Source organism: Aquarana catesbeiana, linkage group LG05 (genome assembly GCF_042186555.1).
Source record: "Aquarana catesbeiana isolate 2022-GZ linkage group LG05, ASM4218655v1, whole genome shotgun sequence".
NCBI lineage: Eukaryota > Metazoa > Chordata > Amphibia > Anura > Ranidae > Aquarana > Aquarana catesbeiana.
Window position 1 is genome coordinate 203281422 of NC_133328.1, and position 25446 is coordinate 203306867.

Sequence of the window (25446 nt, forward strand, 5' to 3'; positions counted from 1 at the left end):
TTTTAAACTTTTTACGTATTCCTTACATCAAGGTGAAAAATGTTTAGGTAGCAGCTTTCCCCCTTCCCCCCTCCTTACTTTGGCTCTCTCTTCTCACTTCTTGGTCTCACGGCTTTGCCGCGGCAGCAGAAGCCATTGACTTCTAGTGCTGCATGTAAAATCCTGTGACGAGGGAGCAGGGGTTGGGGCGTGCTGCCTATGTCTATAGACGGAGGCAGCGTGGATCAGGAGCGAGGCCTCAGGTGTGCCCCCATAGCAAGCGGCTTGCTATGGGGGCACACCAAGAAGAGGAGGAGCTAGAAGTGCTAGCAGGGAACCCGGGAAGAGGAGGTTCGGGGCCGCTCTGTGCAATGCAAATGTAAGTATAAACCTGTTGGATATTTAAAAAAAATAGAGTTTTACAATCACTTTAAAGAAATTAAATTTATCCTAGCCAGTGTGGAAAAGGAGCCCAAAGTACCATTTTCTGGATAGTAATAACTAATATTGAAATATTACTAAAATATGTAGTATTAATGTAACCAGAGATAATTTGATTTTTGCCCTTGTAACTTTTTGATAACCAATGTGTAATAAATTTCACAAAGTATGCATACAGTTATGAATTTAGTTTCTGGGCAGAAGCATTGAAGTTGATTTATAGGCAACTCTGCTAACTTTCATCATCCAATCATGTGCAAGAAAAAATGCTGTTTTTTTGCTTTTCTTGCATGTGATTGGCTATTCTTTGAAAAGTGAAGCTTCATCTCATTAACTGCACTTGCAGAATACAACTGCATTTGCAAAGTTCACAGTCTATTTGCCTTTAGACATTTGCAGATTTGCCAGCATTTAATTACTTTAGTATTTTAGAAATTATTTAAAGTGACAAGTGTACTTTAAAGGAGAAGTGTAGGATTTTAACAAAAATAATTTTTTTTATTCACCTAGATGGATGCATTATAGGTTCAATGCTGCATCTGTCCCTCATTGCCTCTATACCAAGAACTGAGCGATCAAAGACCACTTTTTGCTCAGTTTATGGGTCCACTCTGAGCAGTGCTCTGTGCTTTGTCCCTCCAGTGCTCACTGGAATGCTAGACTGTGGAGGGAGTGGGAGCGGCTGGCTCAGACTCTCAGCAGTGCACTGAGAGGCTGAGCCAACTGTTGAACAGGTTCTGTGACATCTCCACTGTAGACTGAATCTGGGTCACAGGAGTGCAGAACTAAGTGCACTTCTGTGTCTCCCAGGAGAGGTATGGCCAAAAGAGCTTTGGCCATACTTCTCGTTTAAGGTACAAAACCAAAGGTCAACAAGGTGTAGCGCATCGCGATTTGTATGGCTAGCTACAATCTAACAAACAGGTGCATAAATAAAGTCCTTATAGTTAAAGCCTTATTTTTTAAAAACATGGAATGCAGATGTCGAAACTTACAATGTATGCTGCTGCTACTTGTATTATAGTTCTCCCTTTATCCAGATTATGCTGTTCCCCTGGGCGCTGACCCCACTCTCCATTTCTAGGATAGCTCCCTCCCCTCACAGGGTCATATAAGAGGCATGGACGAGCTCAGCTATGAGGAAAGATTAGGGGAACTAAATTTATTCTCTCTTGAGAAGAGGAGATTAAGGGGGGATATGATCAACATGTACAAATACATAAGTGGTCCATATAGTGAACTTGTTGAGTTATTTACTTTTCACAGAGGACAAGGGGGCACTCTTTACATTTAGAGGAAAAGAGATTTTATCTCCAAATACGGAAAGGTTTCTTCACAGTAAGAGTTGTGAAAATATGGAATAGACTCCCTCCAGAGCTGGTTCTGGCCAGCTCAGTAGATTGCTTTAAAAAAGGCCTAGATTCTTTCTGGGGGTTTTCGCCTTCCTCTGGATCAACTGTGGGTATAGGATTGTGTATATGGGATTGTATGATATTATTTTTTTATTGGTTGAACTAGATGGACTTGTGTCTTGTGTCAACCTGACTAACTATGTAACTATGTAACTATATGGAGCCACCCTTATGTGTGTGCTTCCAAGGAGGACTACTGGGTGCACAGGATCAGGCATCATCGGGATACAGCTTTGAGCCGGGGCACGCACATACACCGGCACAAAGTATGCTGGAACATGTAGTCCAGATAAATACTTCCTGACAAATGGTACTGAGTTTATGTGAAAAGTTCAGGAAAGCACTATGCAGGAAAATGGAGAATGCAGGGGCATAATGGCGAAAAGTGTGTTTTTATAATGTAAGTAGAATGCAATTGATTACCCTGTTATGCTAAGGTAATCAGTATTGCGATATTTGTTTTAGAAAAATGAGACTTTAGTAATACTTTAAGGCTTAATGTACACGGGACCTTTTTACAACCTCTCCTGAATGATTTAACTTTACAGATAATAACTCACATTTAAAACGTCCGTTTTGCTGCGTTTAGCCGCGTTTTGACGCATTTAGACGCGTTTGCGTTTGATAAAATTTTTTTTTTTTTTCAAAATAGAGCCGTTTAGCTGCGTTTGGCATCTGAAACATCAGAAACTCCGGCGTCTGAACTCATTTTTTTACCTAAAAAGAAAGGCCTATAAATATAACTGCCTAAAAACGTCATTAAACGAACCTGTGTGCATGTAACACATAAGATAACATTGGATGAGTCCAGGGGCAGTTGAAAAAAGCATCCAACTGCCTCTGAACGTTTGTTTACCAGCAGCAGTGTACATGAGGCCTAAGCATTCTTTTATAACTGACAATTTTTCTAATTAGCAGGCAGTAGTTAGATGTGGTATGGTTCAGTAAGCCAAAATAATTAGGGCTTAAAAGATTTTGAACGTGATCAAGCATACTATTAGGCCCCTTTCACACTGGGGCGGGGGCGGCGTTGGCGGTAAAGTGCCGCTATCATTAGCGGCGCTTTACTGTCGGTATTCGGCCGCTAGCGGGGGCGGTTTTACCCCCCACTAGCAGCCGAGAACGGGTTAAAAACCACCGCAAAGCGCCTCTGCAGAGGCGCTTTGCCGGCGGTATAGCCGCGCTGTTCCATTGATTTCAATGGGCAGGAGCGGGGAAGGAGCGGTGAATACACTGCTCCTTCCCCGCTCCAAAGATGCTGCTGACAGGACTTTTTTTCCTGTCCTGCCAGCGCACCGCTTCAGTGTGAGAGCCCTCAGGGCTTTCACACTGGAGACAAAGCAGTGGCACTTTCGGGTCGGTTTGCAGGCGCTATTATTAGCGCAATAGCACCTGCAAACCGCCCCCAGTGTGAAAGGGCCCTTAGAGTACCATTAAAGAAAAATGTCTAAAATAATACCAGTTGACCCTACTACTTGAAGGCACCCCCCATGACAATAATAAGGTCTGAGGATCCTAAATTGAGTATGGAATAAGATGTCATACTCATAATTCATAAATCTTCAGTATTTTTTGCACACGTTTAAAAAAAATATCACTTAAAAACCCCCAAACATTGTATATATATTTTCTAAAGGCAGAGACCCTGGTGAATAAAATGGTGGTAGTTTCAATTTTTTATGTAACACAATATTAATGCAACAGTTTATAAAGGACACATTTGCATTCAAAAGTACAGTATATTTAACTTAATTTTAGGGCACAAACAGACACAATAAGGTTGATTTACTAAAAGCAACTAGAATGTGCACTCTGCAAGTGCAGTTGCTCCAGAACTTAGTAAATGAGATACACATGATTGGATAATGGAAGTCAGAAGAGCTTCTGCTCACTTACTAAGCTCCTGCAGAGTGCAACTGCAATTTATAAAGTGCACAGTCTATTTGCCTTTAGTAAATTAACCCCAATATATTACTACGTTTTTGGTAAAATATAAAAGACGAGGTTGCTCACGAAATGATAAGGAACTAAGGGGTCAGCTCCCTCAGAGATAAATACTGCATTCATTTTTGAGTTAAAATAACTTATGCGGTATTTATCTCAACAGTAGTCATTTCACCACAAAAATGCGTTAATTACCAAATGCGTTAAATATTTATGTTTTTGTGATATTTAGAGCTTACATTTTGCAATGTTTTTGGCGTTATTTTTTCGCCATTTTTTTTTTTTTTAGACTAGCACTGCACCAGAAGCCACGCAGCAATATTGTGAAACTATCCATAAAACAAGCTCCCTCTGATGAAATGTAATAATTTATTTACTTTACATTTTCACACTGATACACTGTATACTTTTCACAAATGTAGCACAATATACGTTTTCATATGTAGGCACCCCCGATGCATGTGTTTACATTTTTCCACTTGAAGTGTAATTTCCCCTTTAGTACAAAAAAAAATCTAATTTCTTCAGCGATGCCTAATAGGAATGAGTCCGATGTTCGAGTCGAACGTAAGTTAATAAAGGACTTGTCCCAAACTGTCTACTGTCAATTTTACCATTTTGACACTTTTTTTCGGTGAATGTGTAGGGGTACAATGTACCTGATGCCCACTCACATAGGGGGGCTGGAATCTGGGGTCCCCTTGTTAAAGGGGGCTTCTAGATTCCAATAAGCCCCCCACCCACAGACCCCCACAACCACCAGGCAAGGGTTGTGGGGATGAGGCCCTTGTCCCCATCAACATGGGGACAAGGTGTTTTGAGGGGACCCCAAAGCACCCTCCCCATGTTGAGGGCATGTGGCCTGGTACAGTTCAGGAGGGGGTGCTCTCTCACCCCCCCTTTTCCTGTGGTATGCCAGGTTGCATGCTCAGATAAGGGTCTGGTATGGATTTTGGGGGGACCCCCACGCCATTTTTTTAAAATTTTGGCTCGGGGTTCCCCTTAAAATCCATACCAGACCTGAAGGGCCTAGTATGGATTTTTGGGGGGACCCCTATGTCATTTTTTTAAAATTTGGTGCAGGGTTCCCCTTATGGATTTTGGGGGGACCTCCAAGCAATTTTTTTTTTTACATACCATACCAGACGCAAAGGGCCTGGTAATGGACTGGGAGGGGGGACGTATGCTGTTTTTTTCAATGATTTTTATCTATATTGCCAGGATCTGAAAATACATTACAGCCGCGAGCAGTTTTAAATGACATTTTTGCTGCGGTACTGTTATAAACACGGGAAAGATGAGCTACTTTACAGGCCACCCACCAGGCATGATATTTAAAGGAATATTTCATTTTTATTGTTTCACTTTAAGCATTAATAAAAATCACTACTCCTGAAAAAACATCCGTTTTTAAAACTTTTTTTGCATTGACATATGTCCCCTGGGGCAGGACCGAGGTCCCCAAACACTTTTTATGGCAATAACTTGTATATAAGCCTTTAAAATTAGCACTTTTGATTTTACATGTTCGTGTCCCATAGACTTTAACAGTGTTCGCACAAATTTTTTGCCTGTTCGCAAGTTCTGGTGCGAACTTGACATGTGCGGTTCGTTTCGTACGAGCCGAAAATTCGTACAAATTTCCGAAAATTTGTTCATTCGGAAGCATCTGAAATACGGATTTCTATGCTTCCGAATTGTATACGAAATACGGTAATTTCGTTGATGAATTTCGGATCCAAATTTCGTTACAACGGAAACGTGATTGGTGTTTTGTTGACCAATCAGAGGTTTTCTTCTGCTGCGGAGGGTTGGGAAAATTACCTTTTTTAATATGGGAGTGGGAGACAGGTACTGGTAGTCGATGGGAGATTCAGAGTCGGACAAAATAAGAATGTTCGTTAATATTGTTCTATTATTGTCATAATAATTATGATTATTCGTTATGATGAAGTTAATAACCCAGGAAGTCAGCACAGCACAGGGATGGTGGGAGAACCCCATAATGAGCACAGCAGAGGTACAGCCCCAGGAGGAAGTCAGCACAGCACAGGGATGATGGGAGCCCCTCATAATGAGCACAAGCGGGGTACAGCCCCAGGAGGAAGTCAGCACAGCACAGGGATGGTGGGAGCCCCTCATAATGAGCACAGCACAGGGATGGTGGGAGCCCCTCATAATGAGCACAGCAGAGGTACAAACCCAGAAGTCAGCACAGCACAGGGATGGTGGGAGTCCCCATAATGAGCACAGCAGGGGTACAGCCCCAGGAGGAAGTCAGCACAGCACAGGGATGTTGGGAGCCCCTCATAATGAGCACAGCAGGGGTACAAACCCAGGAAGTCAGCACAGCACAGGGATGGTGGGAGCCCCTCATAATGAGCACAGGAGAGATACAACCCCAGGAAGTCAGCACAGCACAGGGATGGTGGGAGCCCCTCATAATGAGCACAGCAGAGGTACAAACCCAGGAAGTCAGCACAGCACAGGGATGGTGGGAGTCCCCATAATGAGCACAGCAGGGGTACAGCCCCACGAGGAAGTCAGCACAGCACAGGGATGGTGGGAGCCCCTCATAATGAGCACAGCAGGGGTACAAACCCAGGAAGTCAGCACAGGGATGGTGGGAGCCCCTCATAATGAGCACAGGAGAGATACAATTTTTTTAATTTCGTTTTTTAAGCACTTCAGCCCCAGGAGGTTTTACCTCCTTAATGACCAGGCCATTTTTTGCGATACTACACTGTGTTACTTTAACTGACAATGGCACGGACGTGCGAGCTGCACCCTAATGGGATTGATGTTCTTTTTTTTCTCACAAATAGAGCTTTCTTTTGGCGGTTTTTGATCACCTCTGCGTTTTTTTTAGTTTGCGCTATAAACAAGAAAGAGTGACAATTTTGGAAAAAAACCCCCAATATTTTTTACTTTCTGCTATAAAACATATCCAATAAAAAAATGTAAAAAATCTAATTTCTACATCAATTTAAGCCAATATGTATTATACATATTTTTGGTAAAAAAAATATCCCAATAAGCGTATATTGATTGGTTTGCGTAAAAGTTATCGCGTCTACAAACTATGGGATTTTTAAATTTTTTTTTACTAGTAATGGTGTCAATCAGCAATTTTTAGTGGGACTGCAAAATTGCGGCGGAACCAGTGACATTATTACAGTGATCAGTGCTAAAAATATGCACTGTCACTATACTAATGACACTGGCAGGGAAGTGGTTAACATCAGGGGTGATCATAGGGTTAACTGTGTTCCCTTTGAGTGTTTGCTAATTGTGGGGGGGGATTGCTCTGACTGGGTGGAGACAGAGATTGGTGTTCCTGCTTAGCAGGAACACAAGATCTCCATTTTCTCCCCTGCCAGAACGGCGATCTGCATTGTAACATGACAAAATGTGGGAAATTTCAAGGGGTGTGAATACTTTTTCAAGGCACTGTATGCCTGTTTCTCTCTCTCTATTTTTATGTATGTGTATGTATATGTATGGAGCCAAGCTGCAGAGCAATGCCATAGAAGAGGGAGAGGAGGCACTGCACAGATCGCTGGCTGTGAACGAGTTCTACATTGGTTCTGGAGCTCGAGCGGGTGGAGCAAATCTGCAGACTTAGCCACAGAGTGGAAAATTGTTTCATTAGCATTAATTACAAAAAGATAAAAACCACTGGAATCCACCTATATTAAAGTGTCAAAAATTATGATAATTATGATTGATCAGCCAATACGTCTGTATGATGGGGTATCTCCCTTGTAGCAGAATAATAATCTAGTGAAAGAAAAAGGGGGATTGGGACCAAAACAGTCCCAGGACTGCAATCAATGGGAGAGTCACAACGGAATTGATCAATGAAAAATACAGCTTTATTGATAATTGCATAAGACTATAAAAATGTATAAATCTCACTGATGTGGCAGCAGGACCATATGAGTGAGATGGGTTCCTTCACAAAAAACACCAACACTGACATGTATGGCACACTCAAAAGAAGGGGAGAGGGCAGGGAGGTGGGACTTTAAATGAAGCATATGATAGCGATGAGATACAAATGGTGAAATTATTTGGAGGGTTTTAATGATTGTCATAAAGTACAGTCAAGTATAAAACATGTAAAATATACAATACACAGCATTGGTAGCATAATAGTGTAAAACATAGAGTGTTACAAGTTCAATATCACATTGTAATAGGCAATAAACCTCCAAAATTCACCAAGAAAGGTAAAGATAAAAATTGGTAATACATAATAATCCTTGCACGGCCTATGACCACAAGATCCAAAACAAGGGGGGTATAGAGGGTAGACATGGTATCAGAGGTACTGATTGGTAATGAAACGTGTGGCAGCTCAACGCGTTTCGTGACTAGAAGGTCACTCGTCAGGAGAAAGCACAAGATGAATCTGGGGGTAAAAAGATTGCTTCAATTGATGGTCTGTAAACAAATATGTAGAACCCCCTATCTGAATACCAATAGACTCACTGGGTTCGTATGGTGGTGGTTGGTGCCGTGCAACAAGGCCATCCGAAATGATACTCCCCCCGGGAGCCGCGGCGTACATCTCACCCGAAGCGCCCCCACAGGCGACAACCATGGCAGGCAAAGGGACACAAGGCAACCTGGGTAAAAATAGGCAGGGGAGTGAAGGAAATTAGTACCGGGGGACAAGTGTGAGGAAGTAGGTAAAAGACCCAGAATAGGAAGTGAGGGAATAAGTGAAGTAGACAGCCAAAGAGGGCTGGAAGCAAGGTGGAGTGCAGCTGGAAAGGGTGAACCAAAAGGGACTAAGGGTAACAGTGAAAGGAGTGAGGGTAAAGACCAGGGACAGTGGTGGAAGTGACTATACCTGAATGATTGGAAAAGGTTCCGAAGAGACAGAGCCTGGACTGGCGTGCGAGTGGGTGTGCAGGGAGCCCTGAGTGACAGAACCTACCCTGAAGGCACCCAAGTAGGAGCCGCGACGAGGACGCCGCCGACGTCATGCCAGCGTAACAGGATGACGGGGGAAGTGGGAGGAGGCAGGGCGGGCAAATTACCGCTCCACCCCTCACCACCGCGATTCCCCTGGACTGCTTGTGAGTGTGGCTACCACGCGCTGGGCGCCGGGCGGCCAGCACGGGATGCGTGACGTTGACATGTGGTGGCGGCACCACCACCCCCCCAGGCATGAGGGAAGCCGAGGGTGGGGGGAGGCCCGCCAGGCATGTCACAGCTCCCAGAGGAGGAGAACGCCCGGATGGCAAGCAACACGGCCCAATCCACAGCCAAGGCGGACCAGGGCATGGCAATGATGACATTCGGAGGTGTAGGGTACAAAACAAAGCATAAAAAATATGATTAAAAAAATTAAGGAGTTAGGTAGTTAAATAACTATGATATACGCTATGGGCCAATAGAAATGAATCAAGGGAAATTAGTCATAGGATCAAGATTGCAAAAAGGGAGAAAAAGGGTAGTTACATGCTTCCATCCTTATGTCTATGATTTCAGCAAAAGCAAAGGTTTAGGGACTTTAAGGACATCTGGCCTGGTAAGGCCGATATTCCATCCCTTGGGACTTTAATTGAAATTGTGGCCTGGTAAGGTCACATATTTCCATCCCTATTGTATATCAAAAGAAGGGGAGAGGACAGGGAGGTGGGACTTTAAATGAAGCATATGATAGCGATGAGGTACAAATGGTGAAATTATTTGGAGGGTTTTAATGATTGTCATGAAGTACAGTCAAGTATAAAACATGTAAAATATACAATACACAGCATTGATAGCATAATAGTGTAAAACATAGAGTGTTACAAGTTCAATATCACATTGTAATAAGCAGTAAACCTCCAAAATTCACCAAGAAAGGTAAAGATAAAAATTGGTAATACATAATAATCCTTGCACGGCCTATGACCACAAGATCCAAAACAAGGGGGGTATAGAGGGTAGACATGGTATCAGAGGTACTGATTGGTAATGAAACGTGTGGCAGCTCAACGCGTTTCGTGACTAGAAGGTCACTCGTCAGGAGCAAGCACAAGATGAATCGGGGGTAAAAAGATTGGTTCAATTGATGGTCTGTAAATAAACATGTAGAACCCCCTATCTGAATACCAATAGACTCACTGGGTTCGTATGGTGGTGGTTGGTGCCGTGCAACAAGGCAATTCGAAATGATACTCCCCCCGGGAGCCATGGCGGACATCTCACCTGAAGCGCCCCCACAGGCGACAACCATGGCAGGCAAAGGGACACAAGGCAACCTGGGTGAAAATAGGCAGGGGAGTGAAGGAAATTAGTACCGGGGGACAAGTGTGAGGAAGTGGGTAAGAGACCCAGAATAGGAAGTGAGGGAATAAGTGAAGTAGACAGCCAAAGAGGGCTGGAAGCAAGGTGGAGTGCAGCTGGAAAGGGTGAACCAAAAGGGACTAAGGGTAACAGTTAAAGGAGTGAGGGTAAAGACCAGGGACGGTGGTGGAAGTGACTATACCTGAATGATTGGAAAAGGTTCCGAAGAGACAGAGCCTGGACTGGTGTGCGAGCGGGTGTGCAGGGAGCCTTGAGTGACAGAACCTACCCGGAAGGCGCCCAAGTAGGCGCCGCAGTGAGGACGCCGCCGACGTCAAGCCTGCGTAACAGGATGACGGGGGGAAGCGGGAGGAGGCAGGGCGGCAAATTACCGCTCCACCCCTCACCACCGCCACTCCCCTGGACTGCTCGCGAGCGTGGCTACCACGCGCTGGGCGCCGGGCGTCACGGGAAGACTTCCATGTGTCTAACGTTGTGGCCACACAAATTAGTGGCCACACCGTTAGACACATGGAAGTCTCCTAGTCTGTATGTCAGCAGCTTCTCTTTACCTGACCAGCCGGAACCTCAGCGTGTGAAACACCCCCAGCAAGGAATCAATGATCACAGACGATGGAAGGGTAAGAACCCCACTGGGATACCTCTCCGCTTTATGTGTCTTTACACACTGAAACCTGCAGTCACAGCTTGTTGCTATTAGACTGGGCTGCAGTGGCATGGTGTTTTGAACCACTCTGGCAGGTGTTTACAGCCTGTTGCAGTAGCTGAATGAACTATGTATATTCATGTGTGCCTTTATTTCTCTTTGAAATGCTAGAGATCTACTGTTTGATTCCTACATGGATACATTGTTATTTGACCAAATCTTACACTGGCCGGAATTCCATTATTAGCCACATGCTTGTTAATATTACATCCCATTCACGGTTTCAGTGCCTACTGTGCACTCCTACTGACTTTTTTACCTTTCATTCATCAATCCCGGGCCAGGGCATCTGTGTACAAGGCTATATGAAGTCAGTTTAGGGGGCCTGTTGATACCACTTTGAAAAATAAGAGACTCTTATCCTCATATACTCAGAGTCTTTATCTTATCATTTCAGGGAGACCACCGCTCAGAGTTGATCTGCATATATGCAGGAGGGTAGGGTTGTCCCGATACCACTTTTTTAGGACCGAGTACAAGTACCGATACTTTTTTCAAGTACTCGCCGATACCGATTACCGATACTTTTTTTTAATGTCACGTGACAGTGTTTTTTGTTTTTTTGTTTTTTTAAACAGTGCTTTCTTCTTTTTTTTTTTTGGGGGGGGGTGAACGGTGTATGTGTGTGTGTGTGTTTTTTTTTTTTTTATTTACAATTTTTATTTTTTACAATAATATTTTTTTTATTCCTCTGATTTCTCCCCCTTGAGACAGAGAAAGAGACCGAGGATAGAGATTCCCCAGTCCCTTTCTCTGCAGCCTCAGCTGCACTGAAAATGAATGGAAAGAAGACAGCGGCTCCTCTCCATTCATAAACTGACACATCGTAATCACAGGAGATTACAATGTTTCAGTTATGTGAATGGACAGAGTCAGCTGACTCTATCCATTCACAAAGGAAGGAGGAGGAGGACAGCACAACGGAGGGGGAGAACGGAGGGGGAGAGAGAAGGAGAGAGGAATGGAGGGGGACAGCGGAGAGGCACAGAGAAGGAGAGAGGAACGGAGGGGGACAGCGGAGAGGCACAGAGAAGGAGAGAGGAACGGAGGGGGACAGCGGAGAGGCACAGAGAAGGAGAGAGGAATGGCGGAACGGAGGGGGACAGCGGAGGGGGACAGAGGAACGGAGGGGGCATGGAGGAGGATGCAGTGACAGTCAGTGGTGACCGATCACCGCTGTATGTCACTAAAGCCGCTGGGGGAGAATCTTGTAACTCCCCCACGCGCCGATCACAGCTGTCTTCTAGGTATCGGGGGAAGCATCGGGAGCATTTGCCCGACTACAAGTACTTGGGCAAATGCTCAGTATCGGTGCCGATACTGATACTAGTATCGGTATCGAGACAACCCTAGGGGAGGGTGTACCAGCATGCTTGTTTTTAATGTAACAACGTTGTTTATTATTATTCTTTTTTCTACAGTGTGCAATACATGTCAGTGTTTGTGTTTTTTGTGAAGGAACCCATCTCACTCATACGGCCCTGCTGCCACATCAGTGAGATTTATATATTTTTATAGTCTTGTGCAATTATCAATAAAGCTGTATTTTTCATTGATCAATTCCGTTGTGACTCTCCCATTGATTGCAGTCCCGGGACTGCTTTGGTCCAAACCCCCTTTTTTTTTCACTGGAAAAATTGTTTCATTAGCATGCCTACGCCACCATGTCCTCCATCCCAAATAAAACAGGGAAGGAAAGCGGAAATTGCAGTATTTGGATATGCGGACAGTGGAAGTTTCAGTAACAAATGATACACTGATCATGGCTGCAGCTGTCACTTTTGCTGTAGCACATCTTACAGCAAGGGTGAAAAAAAAAATGTATGAAACCCCCAAAATGCATACCAGACCCTTGGAGTCTGCTTTTGATTTTAAGGGGGTACCTCAAGCAGGCATGCCTTAATCCAGGCATGCAGTGTAGCTGGTCAGGAAAAGGGGATGAGCATGTGTTCCCTCTCCTAAACCAGACCCCCCTAATGAGCAGAAGGGCCTCTTCCCCACAATCCTGGCTGATGGTGGCAGGGATCTGCTTGTGGGGGCTTATGGGAATCTGGCAGCCCTCTTTAAATATAAGGGGGCCCCCAGGTGCCGCCCTTTCTACGTAAATGACTATGGGTTCATAGTACCCATACTTATTCATGAAAAATGTAACATATAAATAAAGACTCCTAAATATTTGACAAGTCTGTTATTAAAAGAATAAAAAATCACAAAAAAGTCCTTCATTGTAAATCCATAGTAAATCATAATGCCTGCCAACTCACCAAAATGAAAATCCTAACAAACCCAGTGCACACACCTTCTGTCATCAGCTAATGAATACTGTATAAGTGTAATATGTGGGGATAGTAGTGACATCATGTCAGTGACCATATTTGGAGAGTGATGTCACTGTTATCTCTGTTGCTTGTAAGCAATGTGTAATCAATGTGTCAGTAACAGCAGTGGTTGCAGTGGGTGCCAGCGCCCATTGCTTACCTAAAAACCATTGACAGGCTGGGAGCTGTCATACTGTATATAGAAGTATACAGGTCAATATACAATCAAAGGTCAAGAGGCGTGGCTGACCCACCCCCACCAAAGTGTTCCGCCTACCCCAACTAGGATGGGGAATGAACAAGTTGGGGAATGAACAAATCGGGGAAAGCGCTTTGCTTTCCCCAACTTGGGTTAGGGTTAGCACTTAGGGTCAGGGTTAGGGTGAGGGTTAGGGTTAGGGGGTTAGGGATATGGTTTAGGGTTAGGGTTTAGGGTTTCAGGTTTCAGAGTAGCATTAAGAGTTAATGGCACCTCGTGTGTTTTCTTAAAGCACTGCATTTGTTCAGTTCCATGTGGATGTGGGAACATGTGCAATGTACACGCACTCCCACACCCACACAGATGTGGAGCTAGCATAAATTTTAACCCCTTCCTGCCTACCCAGGTGTCCCTTGTAATGACTTGCCGACTGTGCCATATTCAATTGACGGCTATAGTGCAGCCGGCTAGTTCATATGATGGCCTCCCATGCTCACGCTTCTCGCGCAAAGTGTCCGTGATGGCTGGGTAGCAGCATTTCATTCTTGGACCCAGGCAGCACAATGTCTTGGACCAGCCCTGACCCAAACCGCATTCAAAATAAATGGGAGGAGGGAGGCACAGGTTCCCATTTTCACCCTGGGCACAAGATGACCTTGTCTTGGCACTAGGAGCCGAGTAATTAATTTCTTAACACCACAATGGTCGCATCCAGAACTGCTAGAGTATAGCACAGATGTTGCCAATATTATAGAGCCATTTTGCTAATAAAAAAGTAAAAAGTATCTCAAGCACCAACTTCTGGCCACTTACTGTAGGTACCAGTGACATCACTGTGCTTAAATGCTGCTTATCTTTTTACTATATTCTTCTTATCCTTTGGGAGATTTTATAATCCATTAACAATTTAGTGTTTATAAAACATTGTTCTATCATGAAAATACACCAATCAGCTACAACTTTATGACCACCCATCTAATATTATGTAGGTCCCCCTTTTGCCATCAAAACAGCCCTGACCCATTGAAGCATGGACACCACTAAACCTCTGAAGGTACGCTGTGGTATCTGGCACCAAGCCGTCAGTAGCGGATCCTTTAAGTACTGTAAGTTACAAGGTGCCCCCCCATGGATTGGCCTTATTTTTCCAGCACATTCCACAGATGCTTTATTGGATTGAGATCTGGAGAATTTAGAGGCCAAGTCAACACCTTGAACTCATTGTTGTCTTCCTCAAACCATTTTTGAACCATTTTTGCAGTGCGGCACGGAAAATTGTTCAGCTGAAAGAGGTTACAGGGAATACCATTTCCATGAAGGGGTGTACTTGGTCAGCAACAGTGTTAAGGTAGGTGGTTTGTGTCAAAGTAACATCCATATGAAATCCACATGAATGTCAGGATCAAGGTTTCCCAGCAGAACATTGCCCAACACATCTCATTGCCTCCGCTTGCTTGCCTTCTTCCCATAGTGCATCCTGATGCCATCCCTTGCCCAGGTAAGCAACGCACACGTGATTCATCAGACGAGTCCATCTTCTTCCATTACTCCCTGGTCCAGTTCTGATGCCCATGTACCCATTGCATGCGTATTTGGCTGTTGACATGGGTCAGAATGGGCAACCAGACCAACTTTGAACTTATCAACTTCAGGGACAACATGTTTACTTGTTACCTAATACATTGTATATTCCACTGACTTTCAGATGCCATTGTAACAATCACTTAATCTGTCAGTGTTCATAAAGATATGGCTGATTGGTGTATATCTCATTTCACGCATTTGTGAGAAGAACAGGCACACTGTATTTGCAAATTGCACTTTTAAAACAATGCTCAGATCAGATTTAGGGAAAGCAAAAACTTACATTAAAATAATTTGCCAAGTCAAGTCATTGAGGGGTGATTTTTATGCCTTTTTACCACACAACACCTAGAAAAGATCTTGGATTTATTGTATCCTTGGAATAAAAATACATATTTTTGTATTTGTATGAATAAATATAAGTATTTTGAACCCTTTTTATTCAGGTATTGATATATTTATTTAGGAATGCAAGAGGCCTCTCTCAAGCTCACAGAATCTCTTCATGAAGTTTATGAGCCTGACTGGTATGGAAGAGAGGATGTGAAAACAGTGGGAGAGGTAAGTGCTTCCTATGGCCTTTATAAAAAAAAAATCTTTCTTTCTTTCTTTCTTTCTTTCTTTCTTTCTTTCTTTCTTTCTTTCTTTCTTTCTTTCTTTCTTTCTTTCTTTCTTTCTTTCTTTCTTTCTTTCTTTCTTTCTTTCTTTCTTTCTTTCTTTCTTTCTTTCTTTCTTTCTTTCTTTCTTTCTTTCTCTCTCTCTTTCTTTCTTTCTTTCTTTCTTTCTTTCTTTCTTTCTTTCTTTCTTGTTCTCTTTCTCGTACAATAATGCCCTACTTTATCTTTTTTCTATATCTTTACTGCACTTCTGCATCTTTGTTTCTTTCCAACAAAATAGTACCCTATGAAACTAATGATAACTTTCATAACTTAAAACCTGTTTATTTAAAGCGGGGGTCCACCTATTTATCGTTTTTTTTTTTTTTTTGAGTTCATTCACAAACTTTTCTTCTCAGCATTACATACTCACATATTGTGTGTAATATGTCCACCTGTGTCAGATTTCGTCGGAAAGAATAACTTATATTATTCACTGCAGGCGGTTTCCATCTTCATTGTGGGCATTTGAAGCCCACAAGCATTTATTTCCTGGATGCGGTGAATGCTGTGCTCCCAGCATTCACCGCTCGTTCCCGCACATGCTCAGTGGCATCCTGGGAAGCCTGAGACTAGCTCCCAGGAGTCTGGGAGAGGCTAGAAACATGCCTACTCCCACGGGAGGAGAACCAGGAAGTGCAAAGAAGAATAGAAAAATAAAAGGTAATTACGGCGATTTAAATTTTTTTAAACAGCATGTCAGCATCTAGGCAAAGAAGAGAATACATACAGATATTGTTCAAAATTTGGGTGGAACCCCGCTTTAAATCAGTTTAGTTATTTATTGTGTTGTATTTTTATACTGTACTTTTTCATTTTAAATATATAATTTTTTGCAGAAATGTGATGAACTTTGGGAAGATTTTCATCAAAAATTAGTGGATGGAGCCTTGTTAACACTTGATACATATCTAGGACAGTTTCCAGACATAAAGGTATGCTACATATGTGATAAGATAAATTGTTTTGTAATTTGCAGATGTTAGGCTGTTCTAACATGTCAATGTAATCACAAGTAAAAGGTCTTTACATGAAGCATTCAACGTCCGGCTTTACACATGCAGGAAACTGCTGCTATACCTGCTGTGTCAGTGGTTGTTTAGTAACATCATGGGCTAATGACAGCTAGCATAAAAACCACAAGACAGTGGAGATAAAATGTGATTTTACTAACCCTCAGCACCATGATTTAATTTCATGAGGTCAGATGACTCATAAATTGTCAATTATATGGGTAATTACATTTATTCCTTGCCTTATAGATTAGACATGAATTCCAGACATATTTTAAATGAATGTAAGTAACAAACTAAAAATGAAATAATTGACAGGACTTTTGATTTCCATACTAATTCCTGAATGTAAAAGATCAGAGTGACTGTCAGGCAACTAAAAGTTTTTCTGCAGAAGGTCAACAAAGGCACCCTGATTCTCACTCTTGAATTTTTCTTCACCTACTATCACATTCAAACTGTACCAAGGGTATAAGATATAGGCAATGCTATTACAGGCAGTCCCTGAATTATGAACGGGTTAGGGACTGCCGGTTTGTTCTTAAGTCGGAAATGTTCGTAAGTCGGAAGTGCATGCGCAGAACGGCAAAGACGTAGTTTTCCGATGTTTTCCGATGTTCTCTCAAGTAGCCGTGCATGCACAGACGTCTTTTTCTCATGTTTTCCGAGGTGCCCGCCATTGAAAAGTGGACGTGCATGCGCAGAACGTCATGCCGCCTCCTGTTCGTAAGTAGGATTTGTTCGCAAGTCGGAGGTTCGTAACTCAGGGACTGCCTGTACTTCCCAAACTAACAAGAACTAAAGTCTTGTTCATAAGGGTGTTGAATGCAGGTAGGTGTTCCTCCAATTATCTTCTGCTAGGGGCCTGCCATTCCAGCAATGGAACCCAAGAGGCAGTAATGGTTTGCATGAGGCATACTATGTTCAGTTTAGCTTAGAGATGTGAATGAAGCCATTCAGTGTTCTTGAATGCTGCACATCTAAACAAAGCCTAAAAGAAAGAAGAGAAAAAGATGATAATTTTTTTACTGGTTTAAATTAGTCTAAATTCCTCTTTTGAATTATCCTTCATTAAGACTTCATTCAGTGTTCAGAGCATTTTGTAGTTTTTACTGCATTGCAGAAAAGTAGAAACATATATTAAAACCAGCTGTAAAATGAAAAAAAAAAAAAACGAATCCCGCTTTTTTCTCCTTTACATTGGCTTCAATATATTGAAGCCAAACAACAAAGTTATACTATGTTTTTAACCATTCTTGCATAGGCTCTGCAGTGAGAGACAGAGAGGGGACTTCATCCTCTCACACTACATCATAGCTTTTGTTGGATTCAAGAAAGTACTATACTGTATATGTTCTGGTAGGTTTTGGATGAATAGACAGGATCATACACACCAAGCAAATTTTCTTCATCTTCAATCTGGCAAGGATTTGGTATGACGACAGAATCATCAAAGAGTTCATCATTAAGTGTCTGGTTTTAGCAAGAGGGCTTTTTTTCTCAGAAAATAGGTGCAGGAACTCAACCACGACCCTCCAACCCCCCACGCACACACCCTCCAAACCATCCATCCAACCTCCATCAAATCATGTGGTCAAATTTCATTTATAGTGTAAGGGTCTTAAAGGAGCATTAAATGCCAGGAGTGCATTATGTACAGAGTGATGAGTGCAGAGTTGGGGGGGGGGGGGTTACACACAGAGTTCAGAGGTGTGCTACGTACATTGTGTAGAGTTAGGGGGTGCTCTGCATACAGAGTGTAGAGTTCAGGGGTGCACTTCACCTTCTTCCAAGGCTGCTTACTTCTGCATCCCCCATCCACATTTCCCTTTCACCCCTCTTTAGCTCTGGCCTCTGCATGCAACTCCCCTTCCACTGCCCCCATCTTCTCCCTCCCTCCTTAGAAGCTCCATCATCTTCCACATTTCTTACTTGTGTTGCTGTATTAAGATGAAGCACCCAGCCTGAGCCAGAGGTGGTGGAACTGAGTTATACCAAGTTCCAGCTGAAAAAAAAGCCCTGTGTATAGCAAAGACCTCTGCTACACTATTTTAGGGGCAAGAACAAACTAAAACTGGAACATTTCCTGATGGACAGCCACTGCCTATAAAGGTGCTCCTTCTTACTTGAAAGTACTCCATAGACTAGTGTTTTTTAAAATTCATCAAATTATGTATTCCTTTATCAGAATTTCAGCTTTTCAGTATGTATTTTTTTTTATCAGCGTATTAGTCTGTTATTTGCTCTGTGCAGACTTCTGGGAGAGGCAGTAAGCAAATGATACGAACAGAGGCTGTAGGTAATATAATACCAGGTGGGATGCGGATGGGGAGATCTAGTAAATCACAAATTCATTAAAGGTGTTGTACTTTAATTTTTGCATTCCTAATGAATTGAAAAAACTACATTCCTGCTGCCCCATCTCCCTTGGCTTGTTCCCTTCCACCTCTGACATGTGTATTTAAGTGCAAACTGTACCAGGAAAGTGGGTACTGGAGAAGGAGTATAAATATGAGAAAGCCATAATTAAGGCCTGATGGCCAAAACACGCTGGCATTTTTTGACCTTTCTCCCTGAGGAGTCTAAATACAGTATATTTCTCCCTGAAAGCTGTACTGCTGTGGATGGTCTTTTTAGGTCTGGCAAGTCAAGCATAGATCTTTTACGGACAACTTGCAGCTAGAATTTGCTACTGACAGTAATAAAGTGCAGTGCTCACACATACCCACAACAGCTTTTAGCCCCCCTGCTCTGTCTACATGCTGGAATGTTCTGGCCAGTCATTGCTACATTGGGTATCAATTCTCTGCGGGCAGACAGGTTCATGGTTGTGTCTTTACAGTAGTCCTTTCCTGCGGATATGCTTCCGGTTGCATCAGTACAGTAGTGTGTCTCTGCAAATGTGTTTCTGGTTGCATTGATACAGTATTCTGTTTCTTCAGGCATGGCTCTGCCTGCCTTAGTAATTGGGGGGATGACAGTGTGCAAAGTAGTTGTTTGGAAAAAGTATAACTTCTGTTCTGTTGTCAAGGCTCCCATTAAGATCTGTGCTCAACAGACTATTGGAGCTGATGTTTGGTTTGACGGCTTCAAGAAAACTGATTGAAGTGCTTTCTAAACTTGATACTTTTTCAGTATACAGTCTCAAAGATAATACCCATTTTATCCAGGCCTGAAACAAAAACAAAATATAAAGTTGAGCCTTTTATATGCAGTGTAAATATGTAACATCTAACATCTATTAACAGAACAAGGCTATATACTATTTATTCTGCAAGATAATTAGTCTGATCCCTTAAATTAAATTAGACTGTTCTGTTTTCATCTAAGTGCATGCCCTCAAGTGATGGAGTAAACTTCATCAAGAACATTAAATAGATCTGCCAAACCCTATTAGGTTTTAGAATTTTAGAAAGTAGATTAATAATACAAACGTACCTTGATGCTTCTGCCTTCTGCTTCTCCAAAGTAAAGAGAGGAACCCTTTGCTATAAAGGTTGGGAAACACATTGGAAAATTGTATATTCCTATTAATTCCTTGTGCCTAGCCTGATCTCTGGCACTTGGGACCACCTAGAAAGAACATCATAACTAAGACCTACCAAAGGCCTGTATGCAGGGACAGATTTCAGAGTAGATAAAATGCCATGGATTCCTGGAGTCGCTGATTGTTAACCCCACATACAGAATAACAGCTCTAGCACCTTCTGAAGATGAAATAATTATTATGTAGTAGAATTTTGTTTGTGGTAGCTAGAATAATGAAAATAATGCTTTCTGCCTACAATATGACTACAAGTGTGTTCATCATTAAGAGATGCACCGATTGCTTAATAAGGAGAGGGAGAGCCAGTACAAGGAACCAATCTGTTGCATTGCGTTGTAGTGCTCATGTGCTAACAAGGAACATGCTGACAGGTGGAGAGAGCAGAGTGACACAGAGGTGATCTTATCAGTGTGCTGCCTCTCCTTCATTTTTCAAATATAGGCTGGGGAAGGGACAACAGCTAGTTGTATTACTGAAGTACAATAAAATCAGGTCTCCTGCCCTGCCAGAAGGGGTTGTGCTGTATTTCGGGGCTATGCATATCTCAGGACTGATTAGACAGACAATTCTGTCAAATATTTCTTATGAGGTGTGGAGAAAAAAAAAAAAGTATTTAAGAAACTTGAATCTGCTTTTTTAGGCCTCAGTTACAGTGCCTTGAAAAAGTATTCATACCCCTTGTAATTTTCCACATTTTGTCATGTTACAACCAAAACCATAAATGTATTTTATTGGTTTTTTTTGTGATAGACCAACACAAAGTGGCACATAATAGTGAAGTGGAAGGAAAATGATAAATGGTTTTCAATTTGTTTTACAAATAAATATCTGAAAAGTGTGGTGTGCATTTGTATTCAGCCCCCTTGTTGAAAGAAAGCCAGAAGAAGTCCTGTTTTCAATTTGCGAGATGCCATGTGGGGGACACAGCAAACATGTGGAAGAAGGTGCTCTGGTCATATAAGACCGAAATTGAACTTTTTGACCTAAAAGCAAAACGCTATGTGTGGCGAAAAACTAACACTGCACATCAACCTGAACACACCATCCCCACCGTGAAACATGGCAGTAGCAACATAATGTTGTATGGATGCTTTTCTTCAGCAGGGACAAGGAAGCTGGTCAGAGTTGATGTGAAGATGGATGGAGCCAAATACAGGGCAATCTTAGAAGAAAACCTGTTAGAGTCTGCAAAAGACTTGAGACTGGGGCGGAGGTTCACCTTCTAGCAGGACAACAACCCTAAACACACAGCTGGAGCTCTAAAGGAATGGTTTAAATGAAAGCATATTCATGTGTTAGAATTACCCAGTCAAAGTCCAGACCAAAATCTAGTTGGGAATTTGTGGCAAGACGTGAAAATTTCAGTTCACAGACGCTCTTCATCCAATCTGACAGAGCTTGAGCTATTTTGCAAAGAAGAATGGGCAAAAATTTCACTCTCTGGATTTAAAGTTGGTAGAAACATACCCAAAAAAGACTTGCAGCTGTTATTGCAGTGAAAGGTGGTTCTACAAAGTATTGATTCAGGGGGTCTGAATACAAATGCACGCCACACTTTTCACATATTTATCTGTAAAAAAAAAATAGAAAATCATTTATCATTTTCATTCCACTTCACAATTATGTGCCATTTTGTGTTGGTCTATCACATAAAATCCCAAAAAAGTACATTTACATTTTTGGTTGTAATATGACAAAATCTGGAAAATTTCAAGGGCTATGAATACTTTTTCAAGGCACTGTATCTGCTTTGTAGTAGTTTATCTTTCCAATCCCTAAAAGGGACTTCACTAATTTATTAGGCAAAGGGCTACTCTGCTGTGGCGTTTCTCTTTTGCTGTCTGGTTTAACCCAAGCAGTCTCCCTGAAAAAGAAGACACAACAAATGGCAGTCTGAATCAACTAATGGAAGATTCCTTGAAGATTCACTTGCCACAGACTTTGACAACAAAGAAAACTTAGGGAACAGATCCCATCTAACAAGGTATATTATCTTCACCTTGATCAAGAATATACCATCTGTGGTTCATTTAATTAACAAACATCGAAAGATTCCCACGACTCAGATGTCTTACCTTACTTTGATTAAGAATATAACATTTGTGGTACATTTTGTTAATGAACATAGGAAATCTGTCATAAGGGGTAGTGGTTATAATAATAACAGTGCATGAGTATAAATAGTAAAATCCACCATCACATTTATTGCACAAATGTGCATTTATCAGAACCCCCTATTGCAGTGGTTCTCAACCTACTAGTGCCGTGACCCCTTGATAACATTTCCCAAGTTGTGGGGACCCCTAAAAGTAAAATTATTTTCGTAGCGTGGGTTGTCGGCACCCAAGGCAAGACAAGTAATTTGTGCCCCATACCCATGGACATTTAGGCATTCCCTGAGTCCCTTCTAATCGTACAGTATTAAAACCGCTTATGGTACATTTTAGGATGTACCACTCTTTCTCTTTGTTCTCCTTTCTTTCCCTTTTATCTCTCTCAATCCTAATTTCTTGTGTTTTTTTCACCATCCCTCTCTCTAGCCGTCTTTCTTGTTCTTTCTCTCCCTTTTTCTTTGTCCCCCCCCCTCTTTTCCTCTCCCTTCCATGTATTCTCTAATTTTATTCCTTCTCTTACTCCTTCGTGGGGGGAATGGGATGAGTGGCAGTGGGGGTGGGATGAGTGGCATTGCTGGTGGTGGGTGGGATCAGTGGCAGTGCTGGGGGGAGTTCTGATCAGCCAACTTAGGTGCTCTTGATGAAGGTCATCTGTTGATCTGAGAACTGTAGTGGAGACTTTTAATGGCAACTATAATCGCAGGTAGTGTTCCTCACTGTGTCTCCGGCTTCACTGTGTCTCCCAGCAGTGACATCTATGCCAAAATCAGGTTGAGAACCACTGCCCTATTGTAAAATGATCAGCTGAATATTTTTCATTCTTGTCTGATTCACCAAATTATGCTCTGTCTTAAATAGATGTTAAAAATAGCAACACTGTAACCTTTGAATGTCTTGACAAATCAGCTTTTTATTCTCTTTTGTGCAGAAGGATAATGTAATTAGTATGCTACATCACACTGTAAGTAATATTATTTAGTACAGTAACCAAGCAGCTCTGAATAGACTGCCCACATGGCTCTGTACATTAAACATGATTCTTGAACATACAAAGAAACAGAGGTCCTGTATAAAAAAAAAAAATAATAATAGAAATTACCCTTAAAGTGTAAGTAAACCCTCCTGTTGTTTTCAGCCAAGGAAGCTGCCATCTTTGCCTCTGTTTAATCTACAACTGCCATGATGCTGCACATGTGATCAATTATGACACCAGCCATTGGATGGTTTGACAGTTTGGTTGAGAGCACAACCAATGGGAGTGCTGCATTTCCGGCACATGCCGGAAATTCAACAGTTTTATGGCTGGGTTTACTACCGCTTTAAGAACTGTCGCCAAGAAAAGAGTGATGCAACAGTTTTCTAATTTATTTGAATAATAATTTTGCTAAGTTTCAGGGGCTGCATTAGTAAAAGAAGAGAAAAACAGGTGCCTCTGAGTGTAGACTGTAAGCATTTAATAGAGTATAAGTAAGGGAAGTGGAAGCAGACTCCAAAAATGCAGAAAAGAAGAGAAAAACATGTTCCTCTGAATGTAGACTGTAAGAATTTAAGAGTATAAGTACAATAGAAACTGTTGGTCCAGTTAAAGACACTGGCATCTGTCTGTGCTGTATGCTGTTCCCGCGGCTCACATAACCTTTCGTGATGGCTGTCCTGGCCAGCAGGATGCTGCGGTGATCAGGTGAGATCGAAACCGAGGGGTTGGAGCGCAGCTGGAGCTCGGTGGAGGGAGCTGGAAAGCAGCGTTGGACACAATGGCGTCATTGGCGTGCCTGTTTACCGATACCTCTTTGTGAGTCTCTATTGTACTTATACTCTATTAAATGCTTACAGTCTATGCTCAGAGGAACCTGTTTTTCTCTTCTTTTCTGCATTTTTTGTGTCTGCTTTCACTTCCCTTACAAGGCTGGCCCTGATACAGTGTACTGTTTTTTTTCCCTTTACACAGAGCTGTTAGCTCAAAGGACTATTCTGATGGACTTTTGTCTTTATATACAGGCATACCCCACTTTTAAGTACGCAATGGGGTTTATTTACTAAAGCTGGAAAGTGCAAAATCAGGCTCCCTTCTGCATAGAAACCAATGAGCATCTAACCCCAGATTGTTCAATTAAGCTTTGGTAATAAAACCTGGAAGCTCATTGGTTTTTATGCAGAAGTGAGCCTGATTTTGCACTTTCCAGTATTAGTAAATAAACCCCATTGTGTGCTTAAAAGTGGGGTATGCCTGTACTTATCTGGCTGCACCACTACCCAGTGTTTTTGTTGAATTAGTAAAGGCTGTTCACTTTGCAAGGGAAGTTGAATTTCACAAGGGAATTTACCCCTGAGCTCAGTGTGGTGCACTTTGCAAAGAATATCCAATCACGCACAAGAAAAATCTAAATAACCACATCTTGTTCGCACATGATTGGATGATCAAAGTCAGCAGAGTTTCATCTCATTCACTAAGCTCTGGGGAAACCTCACTTGCAAAGTGAAACTTCCCTTGTAAAGTGAGCAGTCTACTTGCCATTAGTAAATCAAACCCACTGCTTTATAAATATATTCTATTGTCTGTAATATAACAATATGATACAAAATAACAATATAATAGAATATTCTTTTTGTATAATGCCATGTTGAATAAAACCCAAACTAAGCAGATCCTAAATTTCTCAGTAGCCTAAGGTTAACCTTGGCAGTCACCTTTTTTTCTACAGACTGATTTTATTGTGATGTTGAAACATTTACCAAGGACTTATTTTTACACTGCTGAGTGATTTCAAATCTCCCATTACATTTTGGCTGAATTCTAATCTACAAGTGTGGATTACCAACACTGCAGATTTCTTTTAACTGCTGAGGAACAGAAGCATACATTTAAATAATAATAGTAATTTCTGCAGCTCCACCTTCTGTTCTTTAACCACTTCATCCCCGGAAGGATTTACCCCCTTCCTGACCAGAGCATTTTTACAATTTGGCACTGCGTCGCTTTAACTGCTAATTGCGCGGTCATGCAATGCTGTACCCAAACGAAATTTGCGTGCTTTTCTTCCCACAAAAAGAGCTTTCTTTTGATGGTATTTGCTCACCTCTGCGGTTTTTATTTTTTGCGATATAAACGGAAAAAGACCGAAACTTTTGAAAAAAAATGATATTTTCTACTTTTTGTTATAAAAAAAATCCAATAAACTCAATTTTAGTCATACATTTAGGCCAAAATGTATTCGGCCACATGTCTT

The 25446-nt window shown here is 42.0% G+C and overlaps 1 protein-coding gene across 5 annotated transcripts in view; it reads left to right on the forward strand.

Moving 5' to 3' along the window:
- The window catches only part of AMPH (amphiphysin), a 335044-nt gene that overhangs the window by 170295 nt on the left and 139303 nt on the right, over positions 1 to 25446 (forward strand). For all 5 annotated transcript variants that reach the window (XM_073630487.1, XM_073630491.1, XM_073630489.1 and 2 more), the window contains exons 4-5: positions 15356 to 15450; positions 16385 to 16480. In XM_073630487.1, coding sequence (XP_073486588.1) covers positions 15356 to 15450; positions 16385 to 16480 — 191 coding nt within the window. The remainder of the gene's footprint in view (positions 1 to 15355; positions 15451 to 16384; positions 16481 to 25446) is intronic.